Source organism: Wasmannia auropunctata, unplaced genomic scaffold (assembly GCF_000956235.1).
Source record: "Wasmannia auropunctata unplaced genomic scaffold, wasmannia.A_1.0 LD335957.1, whole genome shotgun sequence".
Lineage (NCBI taxonomy): Eukaryota > Metazoa > Arthropoda > Insecta > Hymenoptera > Formicidae > Wasmannia > Wasmannia auropunctata.
This window is the reverse complement of record NW_012026933.1, coordinates 19,547-39,056: the sequence shown is the minus strand read 5'-3', so window position 1 is coordinate 39,056 and position 19,510 is coordinate 19,547. Positions and strand designations below refer to the sequence as shown.

At 42.2% G+C, this 19,510-nt stretch overlaps 1 protein-coding gene across 1 annotated transcript in view; it reads left to right on the top strand.

The window, feature by feature from the left end:
• LOC105455032 overlaps positions 1-18,352 on the top strand; it is a 162,465-nt gene extending 144,113 nt beyond the window's left edge. The window contains exon 5 of the mRNA XM_011698069.1: positions 18,195-18,352. Within this exon, the coding sequence (XP_011696371.1) occupies positions 18,195-18,350 (156 nt within the window). The 3' untranslated portion in view covers positions 18,351-18,352. The remainder of the gene's footprint in view (positions 1-18,194) is intronic.
• The last annotated feature ends 1,158 nt before the right edge of the window (positions 18,353-19,510 follow it).

Genomic DNA, 19,510 nt, shown 5'->3' with positions numbered 1-19,510 from the left:
TACTATACCTCCTCTTTATGTCCATAAATGCCATAAACCAATCCTTGTAAGTATTAAACTTTGAATTAATCTTTAATGGTACACGTGTATATAAATTGCCGTCTCACGTTTTATTACTTAATGATATCAATAAAACGGCACAACGTTTTTATTAGTAAACAAGAAATCATCGACGATTAATAAAGCTAACGTAAATGCTAAAGAATCTTGTGATATGCGCCACTCGAGAATTCGCGGTGTGCGCGACTATAGTAAGTAACCTCGTTGTCGCGGTTCGCATAATTCGCAGATCGGCGCCATTCCCTGGAGTGATCCACTTGCGAAATCAGTAATTCGCGCATTATAGCACACCGCGATGCGTATCATCACCCCGGAAGTACAGTTATTTTAATTAAATATAATAAATTATTCAGGGTTGCCCGATCCACATCCATTGCCTTTACCCTAACGCGAGTTTTCTTCGTGGATCACCGGTGGATTCGCTCGCGGCGGCTGATGCATCAAGGATGATGCCTAGCGTCTCCTCGTCAGAGCGGGATGGATCCGTTGTGCCCGCGCGTTAATCGCGTTATCTACTTATCCGCCCCCTCACCCTCCGTCTCTCATACCTCTTTCTCTCGCTCTCTCTCTCTCTCTCTCTCGCTTTCACGGCTCAACGGTGCCGGTAATTCATTTTGCGCCCGCCACCTTGAAGAGGCTTCGACGGCGCGGCGACCCTTTCGCAGCCGCCCGAGCACTTTCAACGCCGGGGCCATTATCCAGGGGGCCGGCCAGCCGCGTCTGTTTAACATAAGCCAGAACGCCGAATCGTGCTCGCCGTTAACCCGCGCGACCGCTGGCAAATCTGGTGTTCATCCGGGCGCAAGTAGCGCCGCGGTAGCGCTGGACAATTTCGTTTTTTACCGTCTCTCGTTGTATAATCGCGAAATAACAGCAAATCGATACCAGGCCATACGTGTAACGATAGTTATAAAGTCCAAAAGTTTCCGGGATTATGAAAGGATATAAAAAAATGATAAAATGAAACAACCATTTTTGTTTTGTAATATCTATAATCCTTTCAGTATATTTTTTAGAACGATGAATTCTTTTTTATACACCACTTAAAAAATATTCTGAATTTATGTCCTTAAAATGGTGCAACACTGTGGAGATCACTTCTTCGTCCGGTAACTTTTTTCCAGCACAAATCGGATTTTATTATTTATTATATATTATTGACAATTTTATTTATCTACATACGCGGATTCTACATTTTATTACGTCAATGTCATATTGTATTGTCTTCTTATAGAGAAAAAAGTTTGGTTAAGGCGTGAAGCAGGTAAAGACAATAATTGAACAACTGTTAATTGAGAAGGATTGTAATTAATAGTGTTCTTCATTCGAGAAATGATTCGAATAACATTACCAGATTCGTATAAATTTTTATCTCGATCGTATAAATTACCCCGAGGAAACCCAATTATCATTATGAACCCGCATGAAAAAAAGCGCAGATAAGCGGTGCAAAACATCGCGCGGTTTTCGAACCAACGGTGAATTTACGAGTCGCCGTGTACTCGCGAGAGTAGTAGAAGCGGTTAATGCTATTAGTCCGTTTTTTCTCGTTGCAGGTGGTCGTGCGCGCGCGCGTGCACGACCACCGCGGTCATCTTCACGAACGATAATGAACCGTCCGGCGAGGAATTTCGCAAAACGTGCGCTGGATCGCCGTAGTCTATTTTGCGAAATATTTTCCGCTCGGATTGTCGCGTCCCGAACTGGCAGCCCGAGAGTCGCGAAACACAGAAACTCGCTTCCAACATTCGGCCATAAAACATCACCGTATTATCCCCGCGGTCTCGTAAGCTGTTATTTTTATGCTGTTGCATTCTGTGTCGCGGAATCATGACTTTTATTCGAGGAAAAAGTAACGTATACGTCAAATATTTAATTAATAATTTAATTTAAGTGATTTAATTAATCAGAGGCCAAGTTGTTTTCAGATCTTCTATTTATATATACACATATACATATATGTATGTATATATACAGGACGATCCCTACGTAAATACAAAAAAACTGAAGGGGATATTCCTTGACTGCCCCTAAACCACTTCATTAAAACTTAATGTGATTACCCCATAAGCCCATGATGAATGTAAATATTCATTGGCAATTTCATTGGCATTGGAAAATGTTTCTAAATACCACATGTACGCAAATCAAATTCGAATAAAATGTCTCTAAGCATTTTTTAGATTATCAAAATTTTTTTTTCTCAACTTTGATACCATATTTTGGAAACAGAGCAGTTTAGAATATATGCTCGTCACATACAGAACCTTTTCTTTCTAAAATAAGCCAATATCCCCTTCAATTTTTGTATTCACTTATAGGAATCACCTTGTATATCATATTGAACTGGAAAGGGCTAGCATTAGAGTTTGAAATTGTCATCGCAGTCAGCTAAGAGAGATCTCAAAAACTCGTTAGAGCTCGACGAAGCTTATCAACCGGTCTGATTGCTATATCGTCTTTCCAGTAGAAACGAGCTATGACGCGAGCACGCGCGAGCGCGCCGTCGCAGCTGTCGTCTCTCAAAAATTAGATTGCGTGTCCGTCGACGAATAGGCGGATAGACGCGACCCTTTTCGCGAAAACGACTTCGTAACGACTTCGAGGCCTCGTTTCGCGCTCCTGATTCGCGCGGGCTAATAAAATCAGCGAGGCCGCTCCGCGCAACGACGACGATTAACACGAGCATAATTGGGAACAACGCTTTAAACGAAGTTGTCGTCCCGAGGCGCGGACTTACGCGATTACGCGACTGCCGCTGGGCACCCCAAATTCCGTCCCTTTTCCTTTCGGCGCCCTTTTCCACCAGGGACGCAGGGAAACAGGTGGAAAGGGTTACCTTCTCGCAAACTCTCCCTAATTATTTTGTTTCCGTAACCGTGGCGACAAATGGCGAAGGCCATCGGGATGTGTAGGGTCGCGGGTTGTCGGCAGTCTCGCGTCTTAATCCGGGGAATGTTTTCAAGCGAAAAGCCCTTTCTTGAAAATAAATATCGGAGACAATAGCGGTATGCAGGAAGTTAACGGATAAGAAGGAACTTTTTATTTTTGTTTGATAAGAGATTTTGGTAACTATTCCCATCTTCTTTAATGTACCACAGTTCATTTGATGCGAGTCTATTTTAACTCCCAATGTTTTCTATTAGTTTTACTTATTGTTAGTTGTTGTAACTACGCTATTTTACTACAATATTGCTAAAAATTTAGCTAAATACAGATTTAAATATAATTTTGTTAAATTATCAAAATAATGATGTAGCTCAGCTGAATGTTGTAAAATTTTTTGCAGCATTGCTCATCGTGCTTGAAAGTACATAATAATTTTGATAGTTCAACAAAATTATTTCATCAAATCTGGCTAGATTTTTGGATACTTCAGCAAAATTGTTTTTCTTTTTGGTATGACAAGAATTCACGTACTTTAGAGAGTGACTCGCCTTTCGGGCGAGACGAGGATAATTATATTGAAATGATTACCGTGCATAATCGTACGAAAATGATGAAACGTACGAGGGAGAAGACTCCCCGTGGAGAAAAATCGCGAGAACTTTCAACGAGGCGCACAACTCGGCAAAAGGCGCAGTGCGCTTCTCGTTTTGCGATGCATGTAAAAAGACGAATGAGGAAGAGAACGAGAAAGAGAATATCGTAAAACAGAAGCGCAAGTGGCGTTTTGATATGCGCCGGACTTTCCGCTCTTTTTAACGAGAGTACGTACGGTGCCGGGATCGCGTTATGGACTGCGACAGGTCCATAAAGCCTCGGCCCTTTCGTCAGGGCTGCATCGAAGCGATTGCCTGGCTCTTTGTGATTCACCATGAGACCCATTCTAAAAGAACATAAAATAGTTTTAATTACTTCTCCTTTATTTGTAGCTCAAATCGTCTGATAAATTCTTATGGTGAAAAAATGGTTTTAGAGTATATAAAAATTTCGCTAGATGCAGATCTGAAAATAATTTTGTTGACTCATCAAAATAATTTAGTGTAAGACACTCAAGCTAGTTGTCGATATTTTTTGAAACATTGCTTATCAATATTATCATACTTGAGGTACGTAATTATTTTGACAGTTCAACAGAATTATGTTCAGAGATCTGTATTTAGTTAAATTTTTAGATACTTAAATCCGTTTTTGTACCGAAATCAAACGGTACCTTACGGAAGAGGTCAGAGCTGCAGGCATTGAAATCTGTATACCCAAAAAATAAAAGAATCCCCTCTGATTTATTAACTTATTACCAAAGTTACGGAGACTGCGTTATTTTCTCTTTAGCGACGCTTGTCTTGTGGCGTTTCTTTCAGCATTAATAGTACAATAATTTCCACATGCACGCGAGCACACGCGTTGAAGTTAAAATACAGTTTCGAGACATCATTTTTCACTTCGCGTCGCGATTCGGACGAGTCGCCATGTCATTTCGTCGGGATGGCGTTGCGAGAGAATATATACGCGCGTCGTTTCGCATAATTCTGTCGCGAAGAAATCGCGCGCGACGTGTATCAGTCCGTGACGTGACGAGGGGAAAATCGCGCGGAATGACTTCCTCCTTCTCCTTCTTCACCTCCTCTTTTTCTCCCCGACTCAATCTTTCCTCGAAATCCGTACCTGTGCCGGGCTGTCGCCGAATAACGCGGTTCTTAACGAGCGGACCACCACGAAGAGCGGGATCGCTCGGTGATATTATTACGGTCGAAGCGCAAGAACGAAGCGGAGAGAAAGAGCGAGAGAAAGATTAAGAAGCCGAGGAGGATTCTCGCCGAGAGATAAAAAAAAAGCAACACCTCGAAGGGATTCGTAGTAATCGCAGAGAGAGCTCACTCGTTATTTTCGGAGAAATCACATTCGAGAAGTGATAATTTTCAGTCTTCGGTTAAAGCAAAAATTTGCGAAGGTCATTGTCTAAATGCATTTGATATCATTATTGTAAAAAGAATATTCTAAAAAAAGAATCTCATTTTTTAATTTTAAATTTTGGTTTATCTATGCTACGACACGAATTTAAGAACAATATTTGCTTGCCGAAAAAATATCGGAGGGAGGTAATAACGTGATCTTGATAATTGTTAAATAATTTGTACGATAATTGACATGATAATTATCGAGAAATAATTAACGCAACGCAATTAGGGGTGCGATCGTTAATTAGCTGCGGTCGTTGATGTTTAGATTTCTAATTATTAATACCGCCTTGTACAACATTGATTATGCCGAAATAATTGCGAACGTAATTTAATTGCGCGCTCGACGTAATCGATTAGTATCGCGAGTACGGCGGAGGTGGAGATCCGCGTCGAGGCTCTCTCTACGCTTTGCGGATTAATTTATGAGCCTTAGGATCGACTCGACGACGGGAGGGCGGCGGCTGCAATCTCTTTCTCTCTCTCTCTCTCTCTCTCTCTCTCGCCTCCCCACGTGAGTGGGCCGATGTCGCGAATGCTAATCTGCGCAAGATGCAATTCGCGAATGCGGCAGAGAGTTAAGGGATTTTTCGAATGAACGGCAAAAGGCTGTGCCGGAGGTTCTCTCTCGTACTTCGCGAACGGTAATCTCGATGCACGTGACTGATGGTCGTTCCAACGAGGTAGGACGTACACGTATTATATTCGCTTTTTGCAACAAGTTGGAAAAGGCGTTTTATGACGTTCAGATTTAGAGGCAGTCGCATAGTTAACAACTGCTTTGGAATAACCTTTAGAATTTGGAAAAATTCTTTTCGTTAATATTATATCATTTTTTATTTTATTTTATTTTATTTTATTTTATATATCACGGCATTGCTGCAATAGTGTCATATCTCGAATAATGACAATTTTGAGTTATTTATTGGAAAAGATGGATTTTGACATGTACTTTTATCTGGTGATGAATAATTCAAAATTGTCAATTTTCGAGATATGACACTATTGCAGCAATGCTGCGATGTATAAGTTCAACATTTATTTCTATTTTTTATTCTTTTAATGAATTTTATGTACAATAATACTTACACTTTCCATAAAACAAATAAATACTTTGAAGCTCATGGAATTAATAATAATAATTATTAATTCCGTGTATTTTTTTAAATTGAATTGCTTTAATATTAAATAAATGCTAAGTAATATTTTTAAAAAAATTTGCATTAATATTATTACGTAGCACACATTTTTTATTGGATATAAAAGAAAATAGCTTCTCCTATCAATGTCGCAACGAAAACAACGAAAATCAATAGGAGAATCGGCGCAAAATGAAAAATTCCACAAGTATTTTTTCATCGTTCCGTCTGGTCATCAAGCTCCGATTAAAATGTAGAGAATCCGTGAAAACGCGGATATTGACCAACCGAGATGTCGGAAAAGCGTTGCGCAGTCATTCTGTATTATTTTATGTTAATTCCGCACGCCATCGCGGAACTATTCGAACGGCGCGGAGCATCTCGGTGTGTTATTAAAACAATTTTAATCAAAGTAAACTTTCCAGCGAGCGCGCCATTGATATCGCCCGCGCATCGTCTCTTTGTTCGTTCGAAGGACAAAGGACTTGGGCTGCAATGACTAGAATTATTTTGTCCTGCCTTCCATTCTGCTGCGTGCGAGAAAGTCGTTTCTCGCGCGCTTTCGAATACAGAAAAATATTCCCTTTATGTGTAACTCGCTATACAATTTGTAAGAGGCACGAGCAAAAGGATGGCGTAATTTAAAAAATGTTTCGATGACTATACGCGCAGAATCATTGTCTCTCGGAAGAAAGGGAGACGCGCCTCTTCAGTGGTTTCCATTCGTCTCATTGTCGATCGAACGCCATTCTCGCTGTCTCCCCGGATCTCTTGTTCTCTTTATCCCGAGACGCGTTCCTTACACCAAAACTCCTTTCAAGACGACCTCCGACCTATCCTCTCGACATCATCTCGACGCTTGGTACTCATCGCCGCTGGCCTCTTCACGGCGGCTTTAGACCCTCATCGAATTATCTTTGGTAATTACTTGAGATGCTCGAATTCAAAGCGGGCGCGCTCCCTTTTAATGGGCCGGAAAAAATCCGTGTGACACGCTCCTCGTCCTCGTCCTGAGGATACCTCCGAACGCTCCTCTTAAGACTTGAAAGGGCACGAGATTCAATCAAGCGGCATGCGTATCAAGTTTCGCCGCCATTACGGAACTCCCTATAAGCATTAACGATTATGTCTGTAAAGAGTTCTCCTTAATCTGTGCAGGAAATATATAAAGACAAAATTATTTTATTACCTGAAGGCATAAATATGTGAAGCATAAATACGTTAGGCATAAATCTAAAGGCATGAATACGTTGGGTATAAATTAGTTATATACACACGCATATACGGAAAGAACAATTTTGCTGAATCCAGATCTGAAAATAATTTTTGTTCAATAATCAAAATAATTTTGTGCGAAAGTTAAAGTGATTGCTAGAATATCAAAACGTTTTAAGTAATATGCTTATCAGTTTTAACATTCCAACAAATTATTTTGACGATTCAACAAACAATTATTTTCAGATCTGTATTTAGACTTGTATGTATCTGTATTTAAAATTGTTAGACTTTTCAACAAAATCGTTCTTTTTGTGTTTTTTTTTATTTCAATAGAAAATTGGCGCAAAATAAGTTAGATTGAGGACGCTTGCTGTGTCTCGTTATATTTCCGATTTCGAGATTTTACACAATGGACTTAATAAAATCTATGGTCATTCTGTGAAAAATTTTGTTACAATAAACAAGTTCAAAGGCGCTGTTAATGGACAAATTATTCAAAGCTGTCCGGAGCTCGGGGGAGCCGCGTAAATCGCGTCGTGATCCTTTAGTGTCTATCGATTAGGGCCGAGAGAGCCATATCACGATGTCCGGCCGTGATTTCGCCGAATAGGTGATGTTTAAAGTTAATGTACCGTAACAGATTCCCGTGCGACGACGTGCTCGTCCTAGATGGACATCCACGAATTACCCTTTACGACTATTAGGATCGAGGCCCCGGGGCGAGAGGTGCGCAAGATAGAGGGATTAAAGACGGTCCCGGCAATTTACGCGAGATGCAATTTGCGAATTCAATTCGCGCCTCTCTGCGATCGTTGTTGCACGTGGTAACGATAGGACGACGACGCTGATTTGATTGTCGATAAACGTCGGATTGAAGGAAATATTATCGCCTATCGTCGCCGTCGTGCAGCTTAAGCACTTTTCGACTGCTAATACGATAATCCGAAATTTACTGTTATCTAAGAAAAATAGAAAGGCGGAAGTATGTTCGATCAATGCTTAAAATGATTTGTGAATGGCTTAACGAGAAATATTATAGCTATTCACAATGATATGTGTAAAAATAGATAATTTGAAATAAAATCTGTTGAATTTTAAGGAATAGAATCAATGACGATCTATTCTAATGTATAATTCGACATATACAATTTTTATATAATGTATAATAATAGCTATATTTTTTTAATAATTTCTTTGGCAAGTATTAATTTTATTAATGCAACTTTTCGTAGAGCTTAAACGTTAACTTATTATGTAACTCTCGCTATTTAAATCGCTATATATTCAATTTGCATTTCTCATTTCTTCAAAAGTCGCGCGATTGCCCGCCAGTGCGACGATGCGTCTCGGCGCAGTCATGCAGGCTTTACTTATCCGTCCCACGCGATGCAACGCCCAAGGCGGATACGCGATATTGCGATCAATGCCATTGACCTATCTGGAATACGATCCGAATGCCGGGAAAGAATTCGCGCGTGTGAGAATCTCGTCGCGAGATCGATTGCTGCAGCGGATACACACACTCGTTCTATCCGGCTGGAGAGAAACCGCTTTATCATTCGCGAACAGTCAGCGACGTCGCGAGGAGAACACGTGTACGCACACCCACACGCAGTGCAGGAAGTCTAGCGCGAATATGTAATTCTTTTTTTTTCCTCGGGATTAATTCTCGCCGGATGAATATTTCTCCCTCCGTTATATTGCGAGTCGCGGGGAAACGCCACCGCGAATGGGATTTAAATAAAAACGCAATCTTCCGTGCCACGTGATTATTTCGCTTTTACTCTTTTCGCGGATAACGCACATCTGTGCGCGCGGGATGATCTATTTAAAGATGTCTGCGATTGAACAAGGATTTCATTATTAAACGTCAAAGCGGGATTGCAACCTGGAATTACGACTGTAGCGTAATTTTTCCTCTATTATTTCTATCGGACGTATTGTAATTATTAAAACGATTTGCATATATTATTTTTATTATTTAGTGATACCGAGCCAGATTTGTTATACGTCGATTACATCTCTGAATTTCTCTCTCTCTCTCTCTCTCTCTCTCTCTCTCTTTCTTTCTCTTTGGAAGAAATTAGTCATAATACGCGATATTACAGAAACATATTTTGATTTCACCAAATTGATTTGATACAATATCAATGGATTTCGAGTTATAATAAAATGCAGCAGATTCCGTTCATTAAATCTTTCCCTCGTTATTTGTATTTCGATTCTCCGCGTTTGCACGAAAATGTCCCTAATAAAGTACTGTCGGGGACTGTATTTTTGGCACCTAATTTGCGTATAAAAGCCGGTGGCCGACTTATCTCCCGCGACACACGAAATGTATACCCGCTTAAGAGAGCTTAAGGGCTTCGTTCTCGAGAAACGATAACGCGACTTGCCAGATTTCGAATGCAACCAAGTGCGACGACACGTGTCTCGTTCAGGTGAACAGCAGGATGGCCGCCAGGTAGATAATCGTCATTTTCATACAAGCATTAACGAACAATTCGAATGCTGCAAGTTTTCATCGTACATATATTGATTTTATTTCATGACGATTTAGTGCACGATTGATGTCAAATTATCGTCATTAATTATCCATTAATTTTACAATTATTTTAATTTTTTATCAAAAATATAATTAAGATATAAATTTAAATAATAATAAAATAAGCGTAAATAAATTCGGCAATTTTGTATAGCTGGCTCCAATAAACCTATATGATTTTAATATTTTCCAAAGAATGCAATTATTATAATTAAACTGGCAAAATTGCAAATCTTCAATTTCACAATTTAGAGATAATCGTCCCTCTCGTAAGACTCTGTCTCGTCGTCTGGCAATAATCGCGGAATCGTCGGAAGAAAAATCTCGCTCGTCCTGCTTTAGGCAAATATATCGGCCGATCGAGGAATGCACACTCATTTCTTATTCGTTCGACCCCGTCCTCCTTCCCTGTTTTTCACCCCAGACTTTCGGGAATTCGAGGGTATTTTCTTATTTCGAATACTGGGCGTGCCACCGTTCGGATCTCCTCGTTCATCTCGTTCATCTGCGATCTCTCGCATTTCGCAGCTTCATAGGATTCCTCGAAGCCGTCTACACAGATTACAGGGGTGTAGTTAAATTATCATCTTCTACCCCTCGTTCGAGAAGAAAATCCTGTTAGCGATTTGTTCCGTATCATCGAATGTATTTATATCCAATATATGAGTGACGCGCATAAAAATAGTCAACGTTTCTCTGAATGAGATTTGATTGGGTCACATAATTAGCACCTCTCTTGAACATTACCTATAATTATCACGTTAAACATAACGTTATTTTTAACTGAGATTTTTTGTACGTGATTGTTTGCAATAAAGAATATTATTTAATTCTTTTTCTGTTTAAATTGTAAGTATATTTTATTACAATTTAACATTTCTAAAATTCTTTTTTTATTTTAAATGTAACAGGAAAAGATACTTCCGAGACCGAGAAAGGACGCTTTCAGGACGAAGTCACGCTTTCTGATCGAGCGACCAATTTGATATCGATCTTCAACCTTCTTTCTACCTTTTTTTTGTACTGCGATCTTTCATCGATAGCACCTGTACGGCTTTGTTCCTCGACGACAGACGGGCCCTTCGTTTCTATTAGCCACCCTTCGAGCTCTCTCGAAGCCACCCTTTCTCTTCCGCGTCTCTCGTCCACCGCGGGGAAGTCTGAGCACCCGTCCCTCCCCTGCTCCCCTCCGTCATCTCTCTCTGAGCCGACCTCGCACCCCTTTATCCGGCGCCCATTGTTCTTCGTCCTCCGACACCGCGGCAGGCTTGCACACCTTAAAGGTACACCACCCTTCGAATTTCGTTCACCGCCGCGCCGTCGAATCCCTTTTTATACGCGACACATCGACTGGCCAGGATAATCGGGCAGGACACGGCGAGGATATCTCGAGGGGGCGAAAAGAGATCGATGTCCTCGATAAAACATCGCCTTCAGCGTTAACTGTTAACTGTTCGAGCTCTCGTTCCCCATTTCACTCCTGTTCGACGGGAACAGAATTTACGTTTCGCGTTAACCGTTTTTCCGAAATTTCACCTCGACATGCACACGCGACGTACGGAAATTCTCTGATCAGGCAAATATAATATAGTAAATATTGCCATGAAGTGTTATGCTTACAAAATACATTGGTACTTAATATTTAAAGAAGGAAGCAATTAATGAATGCAATATTGTATTATAATATAACATTTGAAATACTTTCGTATAAATTTCTACCCTTTACCAATGCAAATAAATTAAATAAATTATATTAAATTTATAAACGAAATGATAATTATTTAATTATTCTGTAATTATTCTGTACGCCTCACACATAATTTTAGATACTTCATACATAATCAAAATTATAATGAAATTCTTTGACCGTCTGATTCGAAATCTCGCGAACGGACGTAAAAAATCTGAATAAATTGGAATAACGTTGACGACAACGCATCGATTAATTCAGGTTTTACTTGAAAAAAAAATACGCATTTTGTCTTTTTAATGCGTTCTCCCGAAGCACACAATTCATTTTAATTGCATTTCACAGGCGAATCAACCAAGTAGCGAATTCTAATCGAAAAGAAATTTGCGGCCCATCGGACTGGAGGAGATCGCGCGCACGCGCACCATTTCTTTTATTTCCCTTCTTAAGGAGTACCCCCCGTTGCTCTCGTTTCTTTGAGCATGACAATATGAATTCGAGGAAGGTAAGAGGAGGAAGCGTTGGGACCTCGCCGCGTTGAAATGGATCGGCGGTGGCGCGATATCGACGAGAGAGACCGTAAATTAAAATGTCTCCGTTCCGCGACGGAGGTAAAAGCGTATCGAGGGTAAGACAGTTTCTCCCTCATCGTTGTCCTCCCTCCCCCCTCCTTCCCCCGATGTCTCCTAATCTTCAGCTCCTCCTGATACTTCCGCGACGTCCCTCGCCACCCCTTTCGGCCTCATCTTTCGAGGGAATCAATTCTCCCGGGCGCGCTCTTTGACAACGCTCCCGCAACTTCTTTATAAAGCGAAGCCTCGCGTGCGGAAAGGAGCCAGAAAAAAAATGGGCTCAACGTGAATTTATGCGCGGAGTGCCTCGAAAGTGGCGATAGAGGCGGCGGCGACGACGACGAGGATCCCGGAGGAATTTAGCGCCGGCAAAAAAAATTTGACCTGAACCATATTACGATGAATTTACGAACGTTGTTAAATGAAGCTCGCGAAATTGCTTACACACATCCCTTTATCTAAAGTACTGGGAGACTAGGGTTAAAAGTAACAGGGGGGGGCAAGTTGTAACACTTATATGAAATATGAGCAAGTTACAAAAGCGTAAAAAAATCGATAGAAGTCTGTAATAGAACGCCTATCAAAGATATACTCATACCTGCTTTTAGAACATTTTTAGATCTATAGTATATTTTACGTAATTATACAGGTACATAAATCACTTACGTAATCTATACTATTGTATTACATTATCAATCAAATCTGTACTATTATAAAAGAAAAGTACATTAGATTTATGGTTTACAATAAGATAAGTTTTTCGATGTGCAGAAATGCGAACTCTTAACATTCAACAAGGAAAAGAAATATTCAATCCGAGTATTCCTTGCCGTTAAACGGCTAAATTCATTTTTCGCGCGACCCAGATTAATTTCAAACGAGGCGATTTCTCGATCGGCATTCGCTCTCGCGAATGTTATTGTGCGATAACAATGACGCGGACGGTAGACGCAATCGGGCAGAGCGATCATTAAAACGACGAGGACGCTGATGGAGAACGCGCGAGAGAAACGACGCGGGACAGGTCCATAAATATCTGAAATGAAATCTGGATTCGTGCGCGCACGCGCGCGGCGCGCGCGGAGTAAATAAAGATAATAACGTGTCGATAAAGCTTATGTCGCACGGAAGGGAAATGTCATAAGACTTTCGCCTATAAATTCCGTCACTATTACTTCTATAAAGTACATGCCATCCGCACGCCACGGCAATAAAACGCGATATAACGCGCCCTCGAAGCGACCGGCTAAGCATTGGAGTCGATACACGGAGTCGCCTGCTACAGATTGTTCCAGAAATTACAAGGAGAAGCGAGACAATTCTTTGGATGAATTGCGAGCCGTGAAACGTTGTGATATTTGAGAAATAACGCGTGGAATCTACTCGCAATGATGCTATATATGTGACTCTTTTAATTAGGACTCTTCAGTTGCAGTCAACAAACTGCATCAGTTTATTTACAATATATTAATGTCGATTTTGTACTGCAAGACTCTTTTTTATATAAGCTTTTTCAATAATATTAATATATTAAAAATCGGAAGTTTTTGCTTTGAAGATATTTCGATCGACGAGACTTTATAATTTTGTAAATAATATGTTATGTTTCTAAGAATCTTCTCCGGAACGTATAAGAAAACAAGCATGATTACATTTGTGACGAATAATCGCAATAAATCTGGCGATATGATGGAATACTGGCAAGGTTCCAAGATAATATTCAATATGAAAAAACGACAATTCTCGGAATACGCGTTCACCTTCAAGTATCAATATTATTTCTGGCGAAATTCGTATCTATTACATACGCTTCGATGAGACTCGCTACTTTGTCGCGGCCTATAGGAGCGGAACGGGCGGAATGTATTTTTCTATCGACGGCCGGCCGCGGCGCCGCGGCGCCGATGATTTACATGGCAATAAACTAACGCCTTGGTGGCGGCGGCAGCCCGAAAAACGCGTTTGATTTATCCGCGCACTTTCGGCGAAGTACTGGACCTCTGCCAGGCCGGAAGGTCCATCTCGCCGGAAATCACGACCATAATTCAGTGCGGAAAAGAGAGACGTATCAGGACGGGCGCGCGCGCGCGCGCCGTGAAAACTCTCGGGAGAGAGAGATGGGATTGTCTTGCGCGGAATTCGCGTGGAAGACGCGTGTGTTCACGCGTCGATTTGTCGCCCTAGTTTCAATTCGCGAAGGAATCTCAACAGCACACATTTAATTCCTTTCACTCGACTATATCCGATTATTGCCGTAAGAATTAATTTCGTTGCTGTTTACTCATAATTGTCAATCACGTTTCAATCTCGACTAACGACTTAGACCGATCTTGACGCGAGGATAACTCGACTTACGTTACTCGAACGAACTCGTGTTTACTTCCGGTGATTAAAGTCCCGTCGCAGTTAATCGCGTCGAAATTAACGCGGACGGATCTTCCGTCACGCTCTCGCCGTGTCCCGGAAAGGAGGTCGCAGAGACGCAGCGCTCTGATGGCGTTCAAGAGTCAGTCGGGCCTGATTACACGTCGCCGGCAGGGCAATACCTTAACCCTTCCCCATCGGGGACCACCCTTTCGACGGGGGCTGGCTGGTGGGAGGGGAGGTGGGGCGAAGCGGGCGTTTGCAATTTAACGGAATCTCTGCATATAGAGTGGGTTCATCGCGGCGCGCGCTTTAAATGACGTCCCGGAAGTCCCCGCGCTAATTCTACGGATCCTCGGACATGTATACCGGCCTCGCCGTGCCCCTCGACCCCTCGCAAGCCCTTCGTTGGCCCCCGCGTCCTACACGCAGGGCTGAGGGCTGAACTGGTTATGCACGGAGAGCGCTCCGGTCGGCCGGCGCTCCGTAATAATTGCAGGCCTCGACGCGAAGGGATGAAGGAGATAAGAGCGTTTTGCTAAATGACCGAGGAATATTTGCGGCGACACGCGAGAGGCTCTCTCTCTCTCTCTCTTTCTCCGACATCTCTCGCGGTCTTGATTTATTGATGTTTGTACCCGCGGCCGCGCGTAATATCGCGAAATAAATAATTCCCGTAATCGGATTATAGCCCGGATGAGCGGGCGAATGAATATTTCGCAACGACACGTGATACCGATTATGAATTCAGCCGATATTTAATTCGGCTTCGGCTTCAAAATGATACGATATAATTAATACCGTTTTGCTGAATGGGCGAATAATGATGCGATAAAAGATACATGATATCAGTATTTATTTTATAATATCACGTTACAAATAGATCGTTTAACACGGGTCGTTTGAAACGTATCACTGTATACGGGCGAGTATAAAATGTACAATTTATAATTTACTTTACCGTGGAATCGTCGATCATGGGATTCGTTTACCGTCGTTTTGCGATTCCCTTCGCTCGTCTGATTGTTTTTTGCTCTTGACACAAATGCGAGTGAATTATTCCGACTTGTATAATACATTCGCTGCATCAACTTTGTGGAAAAAAAAATAGCAGCTACAGTTTAATTGATCGCGAACGGCCAAGGCGATCGTTTCGTTCCATCGACAGGTGGATTTTACGAGAGCTGTTTGATTCGAGCTGAAAATAAACAAGTGTACACCAAGTGACGTTTGCTTAGCGTGACAGAACGTTAACGTTAATAAAACGCCGCCACGTCTTAACGGATGATTTATCGCCGTGGATTATTTTTCTCGGGCAGGTCCTTCTCTCTCTTTCTCACGAGCGATTCAAGAGTTATCGAATATCGATTATGCTCTTTGGGCGCGCGGGGTGGCCGTAAATCCTTGGAGAACGCCAGAGTAAAACGGGCAGCGACAATAATAAAGTCGGCGCGACGTTGCACGAGAGAGGAATTTTAATCGCTCGCGCGATAGCGGGCCGCAATCGATACAGTCCCCGTGTATCGTGGATCTCTCATTCGGAATGCCCTTCATTAATTCCACACCGCCGCTGCTACATATTTAAAATCTCTTATCGTTGAATCAATATCGGGACATGTTTCGTACATTTTCTTATCATTTGTAATGTCCGGCTCGGTAGAGCAAAGCAGCCAAACATCCGATCTTGAGTTTCCAACAGTAGAGAGAGAGAGAGAGCGAGAGATCTTGCATACCGATCTAGCGGACTTGCAACATTTTCCTTCGGGCGAAAGAATGACTTCGCGTCACGAAAGGCCTTACGCTCTTCCGCCACGCAGTTTCTTAATTATTCGGGACGTGATATATTTCAGAGCGCGGGACGCAATCCATTTCGCGGTTTTCTTTCCTTTTGATCATCCATCACGTCGAGTTACCTTACACGGGGGGGGGGGGTAGTGCATAGCCGCAATGTGTGCATTATACAATTCTTAATTAAATTTATATTTGCGATTACTATTTACACTATGCTTTATCGCGCGAAAAATTTCGAGAATTCGGAGGTAATGATTATTATCTCTTGTCGCTTAACGTACCGAAACTTGTCTGTTAGCGCGAGAGATTTTTGACATTTGCTTTTGTTGAAAGGCACACTTTAAATTTCCGCGTGATTCGCAAGCCTCTTTCGGAAGCACGGCCGAGAGAAATTTTCCCTTTCGCGACGGTGCGGATTTAAAAGTAAAGTGTCCCCGCAGTTGCTGCGTGCGGGACGAGAGAGCCCAGCGTTCGCGGCAAACAATGGCTGGCGCGTTGTCGGCGCGGCACATCGGCGGTGGCCGAGAAAGGGGTTCGGGTAGGGTGAATTGCGGCTACGTGCCCCCGCATACGAATGCGTCCGCGTGTACGAGAAGGAATCGAGAACGACGACGAGGAGGAGGAGGAGGAAGGGGGCCACAGCGCCGACGCCGAGTCGGCGTTGCCTCGAATCTAATAGATCGCGGCCCAATACTTACGGTCAAATCGCGACCAATAGTCCCTGTAGACCAAGGGAAGGTCCTCGCTCATTATCATTCCGCCCCGGCGCGGCGGCGCGGCCCCAATAACCGTCGCTGATAATCAGAAATGCCTTACGAAGGATGTAAATCAATTCGGGCACGGCTACGGCGGCGTCGCCAAGATTGTCGCGAAGATTGCGGTGGAAGCTGAAAAGGTTGAATCTTTCTGTGCCCGTTGGACGAGCTCCAATTCAAACGAATGAATGTCTCGTGATCTTTCATTAATCAAGACTCTTGAAACATTAATGAAACTCTTGGATAATTTTTCGAGAGACCAATATTGACTGTAAGGATTTAAAATGAAAGTGCCATTAATAATTAATCTTTGAGTTGGTTGTCTTGAAACATTAAATAAGCAATTACTGAATCGATATTTTGGGGTCGACTTATTTTTACTTGAAAAATCATTAGTCTCGAATTAAAATTCTAAACGTAGTTTTTTGTGGCTTCAATGACATTAAATTATAATTATTGTGAAATGAGATACGAAATTCTCAAATTGAATTTAAATGAAAGTTAATCGCGCGCTGGGGTCGACTTTATTTTGCGGCCACTTCAAGGTTACTTGGGAGCATCGATGTCTTTCTTGGCGAGCCGCAGAGCAGACAAGAATCGACCGGACCCGACAAGGTTTCTCGCTTTCGGGATCCGACTCTCCGACGTGCATCGGCGCGTAATCTCCAAGTATACGGAGGAGAGTGTGATCTCTCTCTCCTTGAAGTTTAAGCCCCTGTTAAGGCAGCTTAAAACTCAGGTAACGGGAATTACGTTCGGGGATATCCCCGTCGAAAGTTACGGACGGACTTCGGAATTGCGTCGCTCGACGAGAAGTTAATTGGAAATCGGTGTAACGGCGCCATGCGATCGCTATACGCGAGTTACGTACCATTTTCTCGGCACACAAGCGATTCTAATTTGCGTACATACCATTCGATTATTTTTATACTGTTTACACACGTGGTAAACATATAAAACCCTTGTCTGCATATTGCGGTAAATGTGTATAATAAAACACAAATAAGTATATATAGAAGCGCCAAGTACGGTCGAGGCTGAATCTTGATATAATAAATATAATAATAAATATCATTACTTATTGCATGAATAATAATATTTATACAATTCTGACATCTTATTTATTTTGTTACTAACATTTTGTTTTTTGTTGTTGCAGGAGAGTTTAGAGGAGCGAGTGCAAGAGCTGGAGCAAGCGCTGCTGGCGGAACGCATCGCGGCTCAACGAGATCGAGCGACGATCACAAAGTTGCAGCGACAGATAAACAAGGTATTTACCTTGGTATTTACTTTATGCAGAATATTCGCAGGATGACAAACTCGTTCCAGTAAAAGCGAAAAATCGACGACGCGTCTCAGCTATAGGAGCATGCTTGAATACTAATCATACTCATCAAAAGATATTTCGAAAGATATAAATCATTTTCAATGTATTTTATGGAAACCATTGGCACAAGTCGTAGAGATAAAAACTTGATAAAGTTGATAGACAAATTTGTAAAAATATCGAATAGGCATTTTGATAGACATTAGCACGTGGAATTGGGTAACTTAATTTTAATAACGGCGATTACATGATTACTTTAAATCAAATATTGCTGTGACGTAAGCATAGATCGGATACAAATAGCTACTGAAAATTTTAATAAAATTGTTTAATAAAAATGTCAAAGGCTTATCGCATTTCCGCGCGGCTGAAATTTTTATCCCGCATACGCTTGCCTCCTCCGCCTCGGAAAGGAGATTAGAGTAGTGGCGGTAAAATAAATTACCATCGGTCCGGAACCGGGAGAGTAGCCAACTCGATCGAACTCCGGGCGGTAGCTCTATTCGCGCGGTCGAAGGCACTTGAAAACTACAGTCTTTGTCTTGCACGGAGTCGCCGATCCGTTTAACTTCGCCCCGCTCTCGCCGGAACGAGACTGCAGGACTCGCGAGGACGGTCCGATGGTGGTGGTGGTGGTGGTGGTTTCGGTTCGGACCTGCAGATCCGCGCGGCTGGCTGCCACGCTGCTCTCTGCGGTGGCATTCAGTGCCGTTTTGCCGTATCAGATAACGACGACCCTCGTAAACCAGACCCCCGTAGACTGCAGGAACTCTCCCTGGCCCTCCCCTCCCCCCCCCCCGAGATAGAGAAGGCCGAGTGCGTCTCTCCGCCCCTCACGTAATCACGTTTCTCTCCTGTCGCACGGTTTATTCGCGTTATGTCACTTCCAGCGTGGCGCCTAACGCCACCGACCGATTTATCCCGTTATCCACCATGATCTTCGCAATATCCGTCGGGCCGTTCGACGCGTTGTTACTGATTGGCATTGCCGATAGTGCGAAATTACTTGGATCGTCCTGACTTAATTATCTGAGGCACTTTAGAGATAGTCATCGATATCTTTAGGAGTTACATCATATATATATATATATATATATATATATATATATATATATAATTATATAATGAGCTATTATTACATTAATTTA